General features: G+C 42.8%; 2 protein-coding genes across 3 annotated transcripts; one reads left to right on the top strand and one right to left on the bottom strand.

The window, feature by feature from the left end:
* The first annotated feature begins 164 nt into the window (after positions 1–164).
* Positions 165–3,695, top strand: rgn (regucalcin). Of its 2 annotated transcripts, XM_035150726.1 has the most exons (8): positions 165–319; positions 1,063–1,259; positions 1,371–1,553; positions 1,621–1,721; positions 1,805–1,919; positions 2,006–2,137; positions 3,105–3,259; positions 3,347–3,695. In XM_035150726.1, the coding sequence occupies exons 2-8, from the start codon at positions 1,097–1,099 to the stop codon at positions 3,395–3,397; spliced, it is 900 nt and encodes a 299-aa protein (XP_035006617.1). In that variant the 5' UTR covers positions 165–319; positions 1,063–1,096; the 3' UTR covers positions 3,398–3,695. The 2 variants fall into 2 exon arrangements, with proteins under 2 accessions (XP_035006617.1, XP_035006618.1); XM_035150727.1 differs by lacking the exon at positions 1,805–1,919 and having other exon boundaries at positions 2,035–2,137.
* Positions 3,696–5,795: 2,100 nt separating this feature from the next.
* Positions 5,796–17,884, bottom strand: fmnl2b (formin-like 2b). The gene is given in 29 exon segments (XM_035151183.2): positions 5,796–7,306; positions 7,392–7,515; positions 7,599–7,697; positions 7,781–7,882; positions 7,990–8,150; positions 8,280–8,409; positions 8,637–8,717; positions 8,832–8,900; positions 9,032–9,266; positions 9,412–9,614; positions 9,683–9,807; positions 11,235–11,255; positions 11,365–11,486; positions 11,488–11,539; positions 11,633–11,733; positions 12,201–12,421; positions 12,546–12,647; positions 12,796–12,945; positions 13,040–13,150; positions 13,338–13,412; positions 13,505–13,598; positions 13,983–14,059; positions 14,181–14,307; positions 14,388–14,531; positions 15,268–15,351; positions 15,449–15,525; positions 15,630–15,710; positions 16,269–16,352; positions 17,546–17,884. Coding segments are annotated over 29 exon segments (3,258 nt in total). The 5' UTR covers positions 17,663–17,884; the 3' UTR covers positions 5,796–7,217.
* Between the last annotated feature and the right edge of the window lie 176 nt (positions 17,885–18,060).

Raw genomic sequence — 18,060 nt, 5'->3', positions numbered from 1 at the left:
ATCAATTAAAAAATTCTCATCAGATTCATTGATGATAAATCAAGTATTTTAATTATATTTTGTTTCTTATGGAGTGAAATGTTTTATTAATGTTTTTCCCCGAATAATTCACTTTGAATTATATCTATATTTGTAATTATATGCTAATGTTTACATTTATTATTCATGTTTATGTCAGTGTGACGTCAGTGTGGGTGTGGAGGTAGGAAGGGGCGGAGCTGAGCTGCGGGTCAAAGTTTCAACAGCAGGAGACTTTTTATCGTTTTTCTCTTTCAAACTTTACCTGAAACTTCAGCGGATTTAAAGAAACTTTATCTACGTAAGTGTCCGTTGTTTCATCAGTTAACTGTCAGCTTGTGAGTGTGTTTTTCTAAACGTTGGTTTTCACAAACTAAACGTTTGTCTACGTTAAATAACGAGTCACGTGAGGTCACGATCTGTTTTCAATTCACTTCGAGCCGCGTGCGGAGAAGAGACTGTAAATAAAGTTATATATTTATAAACCTATATACAGCCAGATGTATAACATTATCTTTATGTACTGTGTTTATAATTGAATCTCTACGGTCACTTTATATATATATATGTGTATATTTGTTAAATGAGTGCATTATTTATTTAGAGATTAAACATGAACTGATCAATAAACAACAGTCCCGAGGTCCAACTACTGAGTACTGCAATAGTACTACACTAATACTTCAGTATTCTATTTATACTACTTAGTACTGCACTACTCTGCAACAATACTGTAGTAATTCAGTGGTACTTCCGCATTCAATTCGTACTACTGTGTACTGTTACTCTACAGTATTACTGAGTACTACATTAAAATAGACTCAGTATAATCTGTAGTATTAATACTCAGTACTTGTTTATGTTCTTGGTGCTAGTCCATGTAACAAAGTAATGTATGGTGAGTAGGTAGGACTATATATGTACTATGTATATACTAGTACACATATATGTATACTGTGTAGATATATAGTATTAGTATATACTATTATGATGTCATACGCAGTATTCAGTACCTCTCAGTATTTACCTGTTGTATCTTCACAGCTGCATCCTGATTGGTCCAAATCCAGAGGTGAGAATGTCTTCAGTACAGGTGGAGTGCGTGGTGAAATCCAGTGCTCTGATTGGTGAAGGACCAGTGTGGGAGGAGTCAGAGCAGATGCTGCTGTTTGTTGACATCGCTGGAAAGAAGATTCACCGCTGGAGTCCAACAACCAATCAGATCCAGTCTGTGGACACCGGTCAGCCAATCAGCACGCTGGAAACACTCAACTTACTTCTGTAACCCATAGAGTTACCTGTCTGTCTGTTTCTCATCTTTCTGTCTGTCTCAACTGTCTGTCTGTCCTCAGGTGACACAGTGAGCTTTGCCGTCCCTCGGAAGTCCGGTGGTTATGTAGCAGGTGTCGGTCGCAGCATCGTGGCTGTTGATTGGTCGACTCAGGCCATGACATCACTGGTGGAGGTGGATGAGGACAAACCAAACAACAGACTGAACGACGGGAAGGTGGATGTGATTGGTCGACTGTTGGCAGGTGAGTGTTCACCTAGTCACCTTTCTGCATCAGTCTGTTACCATGGTAACAGTGTGATGTCTCTCAGGTACGATGGGGAAAGAGCAGCGACCTGCGGAGGTTCAGAGACGACAGGGGGCGCTATTCTCTGTGACCTCTGACCTCAGCGTGACCTCGCACCTGAGCCAGGTGAGGTAACCTGTCTTTCTCTCAACTGTCTGTCTGTCTGTCTTCAACTTTTCTATCTGTCTCTGTACCTGTCTCACTCTCAGGTGGACATATCTAATGGAATGGACTGGTCTTTGGATCACAAGACATTTTTCTACATCGACTCTTTGTCTCTGACAGTCGATGCCTTCGACTACGACTTGAACACTGGTCGCCTTGGTAACTGTCTCTTTAAATATTTATTTATAATGCAGTAAACACATGTACATAAAATATTTATGACTGTTGGTTTTGTTGTTGCCTAGGTAACCGTCGAATGGTGTACTGTATGCAGGAGGGGGAGGGGCTTCCTGACGGGATGACGGTTGATGCTGAAGGTCGTCTCTGGGTCGCCTGTTACAACGGAGGAAGAGTCATCAACATCGACCCTGCTACTGGTGAGAACTGATTAGTATTGATTATATAGATCAGTAGTTCTCAAACTTTTACACTGCGTATCTCCTCAGAAGATATTAGGCTCTCCAAGTACCACTGTTATCACCAACATTAAAATACAGTAGCGTAGGCCTAAGACAAAGGTTTATTCCTAATAAGAAAATGATTTATTGTTGACTATTGTCAGCCACAGACACGCTGTACAAAGGTGTAGAACTAGAACTTAAACACTTCCACACACACTGGTGTATAGATATAGACGCGGCTCCGTCAAATCTCGCTCCGCCTCCTCCAACTAAACTGTACTGTGGAAACTTCTAGTGATCACGTTTGTCCCGAGTTAAACTCATCATTATGAGCGGTTGATTTTATAAAAGAATTGTGAAGCTTATTAATGATCCCAGAACCTGAGGGAAAAGTAACATAGTAAAAGTAGTTGATTTGTTTGTCGCCACAATATCAACACTGATCATCACATAATGATCAATACTTTAATTAATGACTTAAATCTTTATTAAGAGCAGCGCATTCATCAGCCGCTCGCTCGCTCTTTTCCTATCTCTTTCTCTCTCTCCCACACCCACACACACAGTGGGATCGAACACGTGTATAAACTCAGTCTGTGTAAAAACAACAGACTTTGTAAACTTAGTAAATGTGGAGCTGGAGGAGAAGCGCTTTGTTTGGTTTTACGCTGTTGTTGCAGCGCTCATTGCGAATTACAGACACAAGAGGATGTAAATGACTGACAGAGCCGCTAAACACTGTAAAAAAATAACTTTTCACGTTCCAAACATGTATGAAAAGACCCCACATTAACACTGTAACTGGACATAGTGGAGCTGTGCATGGCTCCCTGGTATCTGCCCCGATTTAGATGGTGCTGCAGCCGGGCTGTAGGCCTTCTACCGGCTGTGGAGCTGTCCGTGGTCTCTGTGCCCTTAGCCATTACCTGTCGTGTTCTCTCAGGTGTGCGGCTGCAGACCGTCTCTCTCCCAGTGATGAAGATCACTTCCTGTTGTTTTGGAGGTCCAGACTACTCTGACCTCTATGTGACTTCAGCTAGTCTGGGCCTCGAGCAATCAGAGAGCAGACAGCAGCCACTGGCCGGACACACCTTCAGGGTGAGACTCACCTGTATCATTGACACGCTCACCTGTCTCACTGTCTCACTGTCTCACCCGTGTGTGTTGCCGTGTGTTTATCTACAGGTGAGAGGACTCGGGGTCAAAGGTCGACCTTCAAACGCATTCTCAGGATGATATTCAAGCAAATCACGTCACAAGTAATCGACAGGAAGTGATCAGCTGTCTCATCAATCAATGCAGTGATCAATAATCTATAACCGAATGAATTAACGATAACATGTAGGAATTCAGTGTGAGGAAATGTTTGTAACAAATACTTTTATATAAAGTTTTTACAAAGAAATGGTGTAGACTGACAGCCAATGAGAAAAAAGGAATCTGACTTAAACGTTCATCAGCCAATCAGAGTCATCTTCACATTCACGGTTAAAAATGAAAATAAAAGTGACATATTGATGTTGAACACACTGAGGACCGTGGGTAATGTAGTTTTTAAGATCATCAATCAATCACATTTTACTTGTCTCATAGATGTTAACAAGGAGCAACTTCCTCTGTTCTTAACTCAACTAGAGTCAAATAGAAACTTTGAGATCAGTGAATAAAGCTCAGTCACATGTGAGGATCCTCTCCCAGGACACAAGTCCAACAGATGCTGATGGAACTGAACACATCAACACAACAACAGGATTCACTACATGAGAAGAACCAGTTTGTAACTTCATGTTTAAAGTGTTTATACAGAATGTCTGATGGAGATGAAGGAGCAGATGAACTGAGGAGTTACTCTCAGTGAAGGTAGAAGATGTGAGGAGACATGTTGTGTATCAAGAAGTCTTGATGTGATCATAGTCCCGCATCAGCTGAAACCATCAGGATCTATGGTCCTAGATCACAGTCTGTGATCCACCATCAGGATCCATGATGTGGCTGCAGCTCTGATCCTGGATCTACAAACGATGTAGCAGCAGGACTCTGGTGAAGAAGTCAAGTCATGTGTTGATGAGACATTAATGTGATAAAGAGGAAAGAGAAACTCCATGTGTCCTTGACATTGTAGACCTACAGCAGCAGAACTAAGATCTAAGACAAACCTGGACCGGCTCTAACTATAACTTTATCACAAAAGAAGGTTTGAATCTTCAACGTACAGAGGGAGTCTGCCTCCAGAACTGAAGCTGAGATGATTCCACAGGAGAGGAGCTTGATGCTGAAGCTCTGGCTCCTCCTCTGCTTTAGAGACTTTAGGGACGACAGCCTGAATTCTGGGAGCTCAGGGCTCTAGTGGTGATAAGGTACGATGAGCTCTTTGAGGTTTGATGCTGCCGTATTATTAATGTAGGTGAGGAGGAGGATTTTAAATTCTAAATGTAACAGGAAGCCAGTGTAGTGAAGCTAATACAGGAGACGTGGTCTCTGTTCCTGGTTCTTGTCAGGACACGTGTTGCAGCATTTTGGACAAACTGCAGAGTCTTTAACAACTTCCTGCTGGAGCCTGAGAATAAGGAATTACAATAATCAATCAACAAAGGCCTGGACTCGTTTTTCTGCATCTTTTTGAGACATACTACATACTGTTTATCATTTTTGAGATGTTACGTAAGGGAAAGAAGGCGGTCCTAGACTTGTTTTTTAAAAGAGAATCAAAGGACAAATTGGGATCAAAGATGACTCCGAGTTACCTGATGTTTCACTGGAAGCAAAGATGATGTCATATCTAGCGCATCTTCATCATTAGATAATGTGTCTCTGAGGTGTTTAGGGCCAAGTATTAGAACCTCTGTTTTATCTGAATTAAATAAGAGAAAATTACTGCTCATCTAGGTTTTTATGTCCTTGAGACATGAAGTTTAAGTAACTGGTATAATGGTTGTATAACTGGTTGTCATCCGCATAGCAGTGGAAATTTACAGTGTGTGTCCTGATAATGTTTCCTAGAGTAAGCATATATAATAAGAATCAAATTGGGCCGAGCACAGAACCCTGTGGAACACCCTGGTTAACCTTGGTGCGCACAGATGACTCATAATTTATCGATCTGATAAATAGGAATTAAACCAGGTTAGGGCGGTTCCTTTAATGCCAATTAACTGTTCGAGTCTCTGTAATAAAATGTGATGATCAATAGTGTTTCTTTAAGTAACTTTGTCGGAATGGGATCTAAAATACAAGTTGTGGGATTAGACAATGAGATTATTGAGTTCAGCTGAACAAGGGTGATCAGAGAGAAGCTGTCTAAATAAATTACAGGATTGTAGGCTGAGATTTCTGTGCTTGATGTATTGGTGTCAACTGAGGGCAGGAGTTGGTCGATTATTTCATTCTAATATTTAGAATTTTATCATTATAGAAGTTCATAAAGATATTGCTGTTCAGGGATGGAGGGATACTGGGTTGGATGCAGCTGTGACTGTCAGCTACAGAGGTAGAAATATGGGGTTGTTTTTATTTTCTTCTATTAATGTGGAGTAGTAGTCAGCTCTTGCTTTGTGGACCCTTCTTATATACATTAAGACGTGGCTCTGAGGACTGTGGGTAATGTAGTTCATCAGATCATGTGACTTAGGCAGTGTCATGTGGACAGGTGCGTTTTATTGACACACCAAGTGCAGAATCACCAACAAACACGTTACGAGCGTAGCTACACAACTTTCTATAAAATGTTTGTACACGTAGAAAAACTTTGTGCTGTTTGACTTATTTTGACTTGAAATGAAGGTAAAAAAAGGACTTTCATGATCGGGGTAAAGTGTGGATACTGAGACACGAGTCGCTGTCATCAGTCTGAGACTATAGTTGGTACTGTCAGTCTGGGACATTCCACAAACACACTGCGGAACTCGATTGTACCTGTTGGTCCAGGTGTGACAGACTAGGTTTTATACTTTTCAGTCCAGGTCTCAGGACGAGACTCGACTCTTCACAGGTGAACGAGGACTCTGTCTCTAATTGTCGGTTCAATCCTTTCCGTGTTTGTCCAGGTGTGCCCGAACCACAGTATTACTTCAGTCTTTTCTCTGTTGTAAACCACAACAGTTTATGTCACTTCAGACATGTGAATGTGACATCTGCTACAGCGCCCTCTGTAGGGTAATGCTTCAGACTGCAGCCCACAGCTGAACTCAACAGGTTCCACATTTAGAACCAGAACCTCAAAGTTCCTGGATTCTGGATTCCTGTGGCTGTGCTGCTAGCTGGCTAACAGCAGGAGTGAAGGGGTCAGGTTGGGTCACAGATAAAAAGTTTGATTCTGTTCATGATGAACGTTAATAAACAGGAAGTGTCCTTGGCTCCGAGAGCACAGTAGAACACAACAGTAGAACACAACAGTAGAACACAACAGTAGAACACAACAGTAGAACTCAGAGTAGTGAAATGACTAGAACCCTGTACACGACACAGACTGAAGGAACCCAGAACAACCCAAAAACCACAGACCGAGTAGAACTCAGAGTGGACTATAATGGAGGTGGCGCCCCCTATCTTCACACACCAGAAAGTCAATTGATTAATCACTGACCAGGGTTAGATTATAACTTGATTATTTATCATTGGTTATGATCTCAAACAATACCAACTCATCAGAACTCTGTACAGTGCCTCCTATGGTAAAATGTGTGTGACAGACTTTTTGTAACGCTTCTCTTTAATCTCAATTTTTCCTCTGAGGTCGAGGACAACGTTTTTTTTTTTTTTTCAAACGTTTGTAGATGATTTAGAATCTGGAACTACCCGACCTTGAGTCAATATCTTCAGTCGGTCCAAATGATCTTCTTCAGCACTGAGGAGGATGTTGAGTTTTAGTTTCTGGAGAAAAATCATTTTTTATAGTGTTCTGGGGGTCAGGGGTCGTCTGGGTCCAGAGTGTGTGACAAACTGACCATAAAATTATTTATTCACATTGATCAATTAGAAATGTTCAAAGTGCTAATGTTCCCGTCTATTAGAAGTGGGTGTGGCCAGCCAAAGGCGTCCCTTGTCCTCTCTCTCTCTCTCAGTAGTGCTCCTCAGAGTGGGCGGGGTCACAGAAGAAGCGAGAGCTGCGCTTGGCCGATCGAGCCGTAAAGGGGACGGTCTTCAGAGCTGCAGGTAAGAAAACAAACAGCCAATCAGGAGACAGACGGGGAGCGGTAGGTGTGAAGTGTGTTCACCTGATCAGAATGTTTACCTGTGATAATGTCCTCGATCGCCCCGTCCTTCCCCTCGTAAACATGGCAGCTGTCTTTCCCCTGTCGTCGTCTCAGCTCAGTGATCAGTTCCTTCGGCTGCCGCTTCCCCCTGTGGGACGGAGACTGGAGGAGCGGGGGAGAGGGGTTATTCAGACCAATCACAGACTGTCTAGATGATGACACAAGGTCAGAGGTCAAAGTCTCACCTTCGTCTCTTCCTCTTCCTGCTGCTGCTCCTCCTGCTCCAGTTTTTCCAACAACATCTGCTCCTGACGCCGCCGCTGCTCGTTCTCGTCCTCAGCCAGCTGAACACAGGAAGTGACACACAGGAAGTCACATATAGGATGTCGCATGCTGGAAGTACCTGAGATGAGTTTTGTTTACTCACCCTGTATGCTTTAATGAAGCGAACAAAGATGGGGAAGAAGACCGACGGCGGCATCGTCTTGGAGCTTTCTCCAAAAAACTTGACGGCATCTTCAAATGCGTCCTAAAGATTTTAACCATCTTAGTTTTTACAGTGTAAAGTTTTTAAACACGAGCCCATTATTATCAGCAACACTGTGTGTGTGTGTGTGTGTGTGTGTGTAGATTCACCTGTGCGATGCGTGCGTCCTCCTGCAGTTTGCTGAGTCGTGATTCGTTCCTGCTGATGAAATCTTTGAGCGTGGCGTTGTGTTGAACACTGAACTCTCTCCAGGTGAGTTCCATCCCTCGCTGCAGCTCCTTCACGTCACACAACACATTCTCCAGACTCACTACACACACATGTTAGGCAAGTGAGGAGCAGCTCTGTGATTGGCTGATGGACTCAGTTCACCATATGGTTCACACACAGGTGAGTCACATGGTGTGTGAGCAGCGCTGTGATTGGATGACAGACTCACCTGCAGCAGCTTTGTCAACGTAGTGAAGTTCGTTATAAAACAGAGACACAGACGAGTATTTCTCTCTCACAACGTTTGAGATGTAATGAAGCAACGTCTGTTTCCTGTCAGTCGACTTTGTGTCCAGCAGCTACACACACATACACAGACACACACACACATTCAATAATAATATAGAACAAGTTCAGTCCCCCGTTGTAAACACGTATGCTTGTAATCTTCTGTTCTTTTATTATTACATCATTATGTTGTGTTTTACTATATATTGTAAACATGTGTAATGTTGTATCATGCTGGCTGTGTTGTGTGTGTATATATATACATATATATGTGTTTGTGTGTGTATGTGTGTGTTACCAGGTCGAGACTCTGTAGTTTAAATCCATACACTGCTCCTCTTTTACTACTGTTCATGTAGTTTCCCAGAGCCAAGATGATCTGAAACAAAACATATATATATAATCAAATATACACATACTGTATATACACATATATAAAATGAACCCTGACTGTATTGTATATAGAATAAATGTAGATTGATTGTCAACAAACCTCGAGAATCTTTTTCAGCTTCTGGGACGATTTGATAGAAATTGAAGCAGCAATGATGGCGTGAAGTTGCTGAGGAAACACAAGACAGTAAGACAGGTCACATTTACCTGTCTGTGTGTCTATTTGTCTGTCTGTCCACCCGTCTGTCTGTCTGTCTGTCTGTCTTTCTGTCTGTCTATCTGTCTGCCTGTCTGTCTTACCGGGGTCAACATCTGGATGTTGTCTGTGAAGTTTCCCATGAAGGTCATGATGTTCATGCGTTGATTGAGTCGTTCGATGCGACTAAACTGCATCATGAATCGATCTTCGTCGCTCAGCGCCTCCACTGGTTTCCTATCTCTCTCATACTGACGCAGCGTCTTCACTTCGGCCTCCGTCGGCAGGAAACGCATCAAACACTCCACAAAGTCCATGCGCACCGTCCGCAGGTCAAACCTGCACAAACCGGAAGTAGAGAGTGAATCAACCTGTCATATGGATGACTGGCATCCAATCAGCAGCAAGAACACACCAGAGTGATTAGTCTTTAAACTTGTTGTTTATTATTGACACATGCTCTGATTGGTGAAGGTTGACCTACGTGTGGATGGCTCGGCAGATGACCTCTGGACCCTGGCCGGCTTTCCTCAGCGTGATGGCGAGATTTTTAGCTCGATTCGCTTCAAGCAGCGAAACTTTTGACACAGTTTTCTGAGGAAGTTTCTGTCGTGACAAAGTCAAGTCAACAGCTGGACCCTGAGCCTTTGTCTTAAAGAGCTCCTCGAACCCCTCCACGTCCAGGGCCTGAGAGACAGACAGGTGTTATACAATCACATGTTATTGATTACATATGATCACATGTAAAAACTCACCTGAAGGATGGACTCGTCGTCGATGTCATTGAAAACGGTTCCATTGATCTGACTCGGCTTCAGAGCGACCCAGTTCAACACCGGCAACCGGAACTTAGTCTGGATCGGCTTCTTGATCTTAACCGCTGTGAGAGACAGACAGGTCAGCGAAGAGACAGACAGATGAGGATACACAGAGACAGACAGAGGAGAACACACTGAGACAGACGGGGGAGGACGTGACAAGTTGAAAATAAACTTGTACAGGTTGAAAAGTTATTGTAAGTCGCTTTGGATAAAAGCATCAGCTAAATGTAATGTAATGATATGAAAATAAACTTGTGTTTGTCTTACATTGTTGACTTTGTTTATTATTGTGTGATTTCAGTTGTAATCGTGTTAATTTGTTATCGACATTTTGGTCTTGATCTTAAGTCTGAGATCGATTGCTTTAGTCTCCACCCACCTACTTGGGTAAAGCGCAATGTTTGGTCATTACGGTAAGGTTGTTACTGAGGAAACTGGTGATGTTCAAGCCACATGTTCAGGTACATGTTGAACTTTGAATGGAGGAAACATGTCTGTAGAATGTTGCAGCTGAGTTGTTCCTGACAGAACTGCGTGCGTGCGTGCGCGTGTGTGTATAAACAGTGGAGTTGTAGCTGTCAAGTGTAGCTGCCATTTTGGGAATCTTCCTGTACACAGTATTGACACTTAATTTCTTTTATCTGTGTGATATGTTTTATGCACTTTAACTCAGTTCTGAAGGCGGTTATATGTGAGTACTGAGATTAAGATAGTATGAGAGAGTGAGAAATATCTCAAGTAATACTATGTGTAACTGATGTATTTATGTAGTTTAGATTTCACCAAACATCCACTATAGTTCATGTTTGTCATGTATATATCTGTTTTCATATTCATTTCTTTCGGGTAGCTTTATTTTGTTAAGTTATGTTTTCGTCGGGTGACCCCTAACCTCCTTGTGATGTCATATCCTGTGGATTCGCGCTTTCCCCGCAGTTCGCGCGCTGCGCCGAAGGAGTTCAAACCAGATAAAAAGTAGCTGCAGCAAAGATGCGCATATCTCACTGTGTACCGGTCACAGAGCTGCGCGTTGTTCACGCTTATTTGACCGTGTACAGCACATTTTGTAACATGCTAGCTAGCTACCTGAAGCTATGCTAGCGGAGCACAGGTGTTTTCATGCGGTTCTTTTTCTCCTTTACACATTTGCATGCAGACCTGGTGACGTGAACGTGCTGTACGGAAAACCTTGTGTTTTTTACAGGTATGTGACCCCCTTTTGTTACATGGTCATGTCAATTTGATTTGTGTTCATAATTTTGTTTTTTACGGTTTTATAACATTTATCTACATACTGTTTATCTAGGTTCATATTTGCATGTCAATATAAATTTATAAAACATAAAACCTTGCTGCTTGGGAGTGGGAAAATAGATTTAAAGGTATATTATGAAGACTTGTGATTAAACTGTGACGTGGAAAGGTTGAGATAGAAAATGCAACTATAACATACAACATATAACATAGAACTTAGAAGTGAACTTACAAAATAACTTGAGTGGGCCCTCTGTGAGGAAACATGTCAAACATCAACATGTTATCACAGATTATTGTTGACTTTTCCTTGATTCTGAATGGTCAGAAAGTGTTGGGGAACTTTAACCTGTGACACTCACCTGCGAGTCCCGAGTTAAAGATGACCGTTGGTGACCCCCCTGACCCCGGAAGAGGGGGGGCCACAGGGGGAGGAGGAGGGGGTGTTGGGATGGATGAGAGCTCACTGGTGCGACAGGGAGGGAGGAGGAGGGGGGGGAGGAGCAGCAGGAGGCGCGGGGTAAAGACCGTTGGACACTAAGGATGAAGAGAGTAAGACATTTTTAATTTGTGGTGACATAAGAAACAATCGATCACATGGGCGTTCAGATTGGTCGACCTGAAACCCACCTGTGTCTGGCATTGGTGGGGGTGGAGGAGGTGGAGGGGGGGGGGGGGGCATGCCTGGAGCTTCACCCGCCCCCATGTTGTGATAGGCTACGGTCTCAGGGCTGCAGACATCAATGATAAATAATTAATCAACAAATCGCTCAGTCAGTGGTTACAGTGATAGTTTAGGCCTAACCCCCCTAACCTTTAACCCCCATCCCCCAACCTGTTTTAATAATCAATCGATAAACTAAATCAATAAAACAGACTATTTTATAGAACTGCTGAAATTATGAGGAATCAAAAAGTTTGTTTTGAACATCCCAGTTAATCAATTACTATTTATAATCATAATAATAAAGGTAATCGCAATAACAATGATAGTAATAATGATAATAATGTAAGTTTAAATGTATATAGTTACTTGGGGGATCCTCAGGGTTCTTTTCGTGCTCCTTTATAATTTCATGGTCACATTAATGCATTTTTTCAGATTCTGATCTTACAGAATATCTTTCATCAACAGGGACGTTAAAAATATTCTTAACTCTGTCGTAGCGGTGGTCTCCTAAGGAAACACCTTTGTTACCTTGGTGACAGGTTAGGGCAGGGGGGGGGTGAGGGGGAGGCAGAGTCAGTCACACCCCCGTCACCCTCTCCTCTCAGGGGTTGAGGAGCTCCGGGACCTCCAGCGTGCTGCGCCTCCTGAGTCTGACGCTCCAGACGACTCTGACGCCGGATTGTCTGGTCCTTCTCACGCACAATCCGCCGCAACGTGTGCACCTGAGAGTTGGTGTTGGAGTACACGTCCTGCACAGGTAACACGTGTTAAAGGAAGCCTCTTGTTTACTGATCAAATGAAAAAATGCAACATGACTTTTCCTTTAACATCATCATGTACAATGTGTTGTGTCTCCATGGTAACAGCACTGACCCGCAGGTGATCCAGCTCCTTGTTTGTTTGCATCAATTGTTTCTCCAGTTCAACAATTTTCAGCATTGCTTCATTTTCTACGTCCAGGAGACGCTCGGACATCTGAGGACAGAGAGAGAGAGAGAGAGAGAGAGAGAGAGAGAGAGAGAGAGAGAGAGAGAGAGAGAGAGAGAGAGAGAGAGGCAGGTTCTGGTCAGTGCAACACCTGTCTGTCTGTAAAACTGTCTGTCTCTCCACCTGTCTGTCTCACCGTGCCCAGGCTGTCCTCCAGCTCCTCCACTCTCTCCAGAGCAGCGGTTTTCGTCTCTGCGTCTTCGAGCAGCGTCCCGACGTCGAACACGTTGTCAAGGTACGCCTGAATCTGTACCTGAAGCCTGTCGCTCTCTGTGTGCTTCAACCTCTGGTGAGGGAGACCGAGGGAGAGAGGTTAGGTAGACAGGTGTGTTGTACAGAGGTGGTGTGATTGGCTGACGGCAGGTCATGTGACGTGTTACCTCCAGGTGCTCGTCCAGGTTCAGTTTGGTGAAGTCGTACTGAAGATGAACCCTGAAGTTCATGTCCTCCACAGAATGAACCACGATGTTAATGAACTGCATGCACGCCACCTGTCACCATAGTAACAAGCACTGATTCACCTGATGATGTCACAGTGATGTAACAGGTGAGTCGTGTGACTGTCACACACTTAATTTTTTATGACTGTGAAAGAATGTTTCAAAAATTGATCGTGACGAGGAGGAAGTGACATCATTAATTCAAATACAATTTTTTTTTTGTTATTGATCAACTCACCAAGAAGTCGATGTTGTCGTCTTCGTTCTTAAAATGTTCCATTAACTTCTCGAACCGCATCGACTCTGAACACACCTTCAACAAACCAACCAACCAACCGATCAATCAATCAATCAATCGACCATCCTGTTCAATATTGAAGAGAATACATGTCAAAGGTTATTTACAGTTTTAAAGTTGTCAAAGGCTGAAAGGATGATGTCATGACCTCCTCTGACCAAACACACGGCGGCCAAGAGCTCCAGCACGAGAGCCTTCGTCCTGGGGGCGGAGTCAGAGAGGGTTAGACAGTTTTATCACAACCCCCACCCCACACCGACCTTTAAACTGTGAAGAAGTTTTATTTTTGAAGGACTGTGGACTTTTATGTAGAAGGATTTTGCAGTTTTATTTTGAAGGAAAGTGTAGTTTTATTTTAAAGGACAGTTTATTTTTTACTTTTAAGCACAGTGTAGTTTGTTTGCAGGACTGTTTTATTTTGAAGGACAGTTTATTTTCATTTTGAAGGTCTGTGTAGTTTTATTTAGAAAGACTGGAGTTTCATTTTGAAGGACTGTGTAGTTTTACTTTGCAGAACAATTTAGTTTTATTTTGAAGGACTAGTTTTAGTTTGTATGACAGTTTGGTTTATTTTGAAGGTCTGACCTCGGGTTCCTGTTGTTGAGGCTCAGAGCAATCTCATTGACGGCATGAGGATGTGACATCACCATGTTGAAGCCGTACTGAGGAAGAATCACATGGGCTTAAAGAATGTAACTTTTCCACATAATAAATATTCAAATTGATTATTCATTATCAAACATGATGATTAGTGGATCAGGTCAAGTAACCAGGTGTTTTTACCTGGTAGTTCATGATCGCTCTCAGACACATGACACAAACATGGACGTCGTCTTTCTTACAGACCAGTCGAGAATTCTTCAGAGTGCGACGACTCGGCAGCGTGTTGGAGCGAGTCACCAGAGCGGAGCTGTAACCACGACGACAGAGGTCACCTGGTGAGTGGTATATATTAAATACTTATAGTTATTTTATATTCTAAACTGGTACCTGATGGAGTGGCGAGCTGCTCGGGGGACAGAAGACGACGGTGACGGGAGGCTACAGTCGCCATGGAGATCCTCTATGGACCGACTCCAGGGAGAGTCGATGGATGAGATGTCACCTCCGACCTCCGACTGCTCGCCATCAAACCTGAATATTGATATCCCAATAAATACATGTGTGGATATACAAATGTTAAAGGTTCAGTGTGTAGAATTTAGTGAGATCTAATGGTGAAGTGTCATGTTGCAGCTGAATAGCCCTCACCCCCCTCCTTCCAAACATGACAAAGAACCTGTGGTAGCTTCAGTTGTCATAAAAACTGAAAAGGTTTAGTTTGTCCAGTCTGGGCTACTGTAAAAAACATGGCGGCCTCCATAGAGAGGACTAGCTCCTGATGTAAATAAAAAGTATTTAAATATATAGTATTTAAATATAATGGGGCGAGTCTAGGGTAAAGAAAAATACAATTTAGATGAAACACACTAGTGAAAACATCACTAGGATTATTATACATTCAATTTCTGCCAATGGAGCCTTTCACTTAAATCTTACACACTGAACCTTTAATTTATACTTATGTCAAAATATATATGCACGTTTTTTAATATAAGATTAGTTATATACATAAAAATACATGCATAGAAATATAATTTTTATACATAAGTATAAATATGTTATCTTTTATATAAATATCAAAACATATTTCAATAGATATAAATATAATTACATTGTTTTACATAATTACATTTTCAAATATAGTTACATAGATGTAAATACATAGTAATAGATAAAATCCATAACCATAGGCTTTGAACAGTTGACTGATCAATTAGAGCCATTATCAGCTAGACGTGTAGAATCTGACCCGTGTGGACAAACTCACGTGACGGCGTACTGAGCGAATGAAAGATATTCGACCAAAACGTCCAGACCCCGGTTCTCCTCGTTCAGGAACTCTCGGACCCACCTGCAGCCAGAGAGACAGACAGGTCAGACAGAGAGATACACAGGTTAGACAGAGAGAGAGAGACAGATTGTTAAAGATAGTTCAGAGAGACATGTACCCGATATGGTTCGTACGAAGAGAAATCTCGAGTTCTCTGAGAGTTTGAGTCGACTCCTGAACTCGTCTTCTGAACTTCTGCAGACAGACAGGCAGGTTAATGACAGACAGTGTCGACAGGGCGATGATGTTAAATTGTCTTTGAATGGAACGTAGTTGTTAAACTACATTTCCTAGCTCACCTTGCGAGTGACGGCCGGGTCCAGGAAGCCTCTGAGTTTCTGAATGTAGGTGTGAGGTGGATTCTTCACCTGAAACCGCTCCTACATCAAACACACAACGTGATTGGATCACATCAGATATCGAGACCAGCCCAGGCACACCTGATTCAAATGAAACTTTGTTTCATTATGTTAACCACACTCGTTTGAAAGATATAACGAGATATAAACAAGTTTATTGGAAATATTAACAATACCAATGATAACTGTAAAAATCAACATTACAACAACAACAACAACAACTTAGTAAAGTTAATAAAAAACTGCTGCTAGTGTTTATGTCCTGGTTTCCTTACATCAAAAACATTATACAGTGGCCGTTTGTATGAGGGGCCCCAGGGCCTCATTGTATGTTTGTGTTTCAGTCAATAGATTCAGGAAACTGATATTTATTGAGGGGGGAGTGACTATGTTGCTGGGTAACACACAGTCTTTGAAAAGATGTTTGGTTGATCAGTAGATCGTTTAAATGGTGCTGCCAGAAAATCTATAAGAAGTTTAAAGGTTCTGGGGACCTGGAGACAAAAAAAACGTGTGTCTGAAGTTTGACCTCCACAAACCCGGTTACAATTCAAACTTAATAACTTTAGTACCACCTACCTGATCACAGATCAGCTCCCACTTCTTATCATTGTCGTAGGAACGCAGAAGACGCACCTTATCAGGAGGCAGGTTCATAGAATTCTGAAACACAGAAACAGTTAACAACTTGGTTATGAGCCATAAATTATCTCTCTCCCTCTGTCTTTAAATATATATGTATATATATGTCTCTCTCTCTCTCTCTCTCTCTCTCTCTCTCTCTCTCTCTCTCTCTCTCTCTCTCTCTCTCAGGGTTCTGCAGTTTCTCAGCTGAGCTCTTCAAGACACAGATCTCAGTTGTTCCTGGAATCTGGAGTCAGTCTTAGTTTGGGGATTATATCCCCAGGTGCTCTGGTCACCACTGACACCACCTCTGGATGCCGGATGTGGCTGAAACCCTTCATGCCTTGTGGAGTTCCCTTGTCTTGATGTCAGGTTGTTATATCAGCGAGATATCTGCTGACCAGCAGGAAGTATCGGTTGATAGTTCAGACCATGTTGTTTCCATTCAGCTCACTCTTCAGGACCTGTTTTTATCTCTATAGGTTGTTGACAGTGGTTGACTTACTTGGAGCCTGTTGTTGTTGCTGTAGATCCTGGTGATGTAGATAAGATTGATTTCTTGCTTATTCTTCATGTACAGCCTGATGTCAATGTAGAGGTGGCTGACGGTTGCTCCACGTCTGCTCTGGTATCCATATCCAGTCTGTGTTGATGTGACTGAGGATTGAGACCTGTGTAGAACAGCTGTGACGACAGAGCGTCTCCACTGCTGTTGATAACTTGTGTCTCATTGAGTTCATGAGGAAGGTTCTGAGTTTGTATAGATGTTGTTCAAAACATTCAGGGATCATGTGTGTGGCATCAAGTCATAATTTTTCTTCTTGTTTGTCCAGGTGGTGCATACACTGGTCTGTCTGATCGTATAGTGTCATTTGACTATTCTGTCAAACGTGTGTGTGTGTGTGTGTGTGTGTGTGTGTGTGTGTGTGTGTGTGTGTGTGTGTGTGTGTGTGTGTGTGTGTGTGTGTGTGTGTGTGTGTGTGTGTGTGTGTGTGTGTGTGTGTGTGTGTGGTCAGAAATGTTTTCATCAGACCTGTGGATACTTCAGCATGCACACATATATATTTGTATGGTGTTGTGTATACACAGTGTGTACAGGGTTGTGTGTATATGGTGGGTGTATATATATTTGTCCATGTTTGATGTGGGTATGTTTTGTGAAATGAATATAGAGTGTGTCTGTTGTGGGTGCAGTGTTGTGTGTGTGTGTGTGTTGTGTACTGTGTACTCACCAGTGCGATAGAGAACCGTTCCTCCAGCTCGGCCGGGTCGGGCATCGGGAGGCGGACCGGAGCGGCTCTGGAGCGGATCACGGCCAACTGGCTCTCCATGCTCTCTGCGTTCCCCATCACACACACACACACACTGAACACACCCACCTACAACAAAACACGCATACACATGTGGTCGGCCATCACAGACGGGCTGATGAGGTAGCTGAGGAGGCCTGTCTGTCTGTCTGTCTCTCTCTCTCTCTCTCTCTCTCTCTCTCTCTCTCTCTCTTTGTCTGTTGTCCTCGCTGCTTCCGTCGCTGCTGCTGCTGCTGATGATGAGGATGATGAGGAGGAGAAGCTACGTTCTGCTTTGGTGTGTGTGAGTGTTAATATAAAATGTGTGTGTGTGTGTGTCGGATCAGCCGGTTAATCCTCCCCCTCTCCTCCCCCACATGAAGAAAGAAAGAGAGAGTCGTCCTCCCTCCTCTTTGTCTCTCTCTTTCTCACTCTCCTCCTGCTCTAGTCTTTGTCTA

This window comes from Hippoglossus stenolepis, chromosome 24 (assembly GCF_022539355.2).
Source record: "Hippoglossus stenolepis isolate QCI-W04-F060 chromosome 24, HSTE1.2, whole genome shotgun sequence".
NCBI lineage: Eukaryota > Metazoa > Chordata > Actinopteri > Pleuronectiformes > Pleuronectidae > Hippoglossus > Hippoglossus stenolepis.
This window is presented reverse-complemented; position numbering and strand designations above follow the sequence as displayed.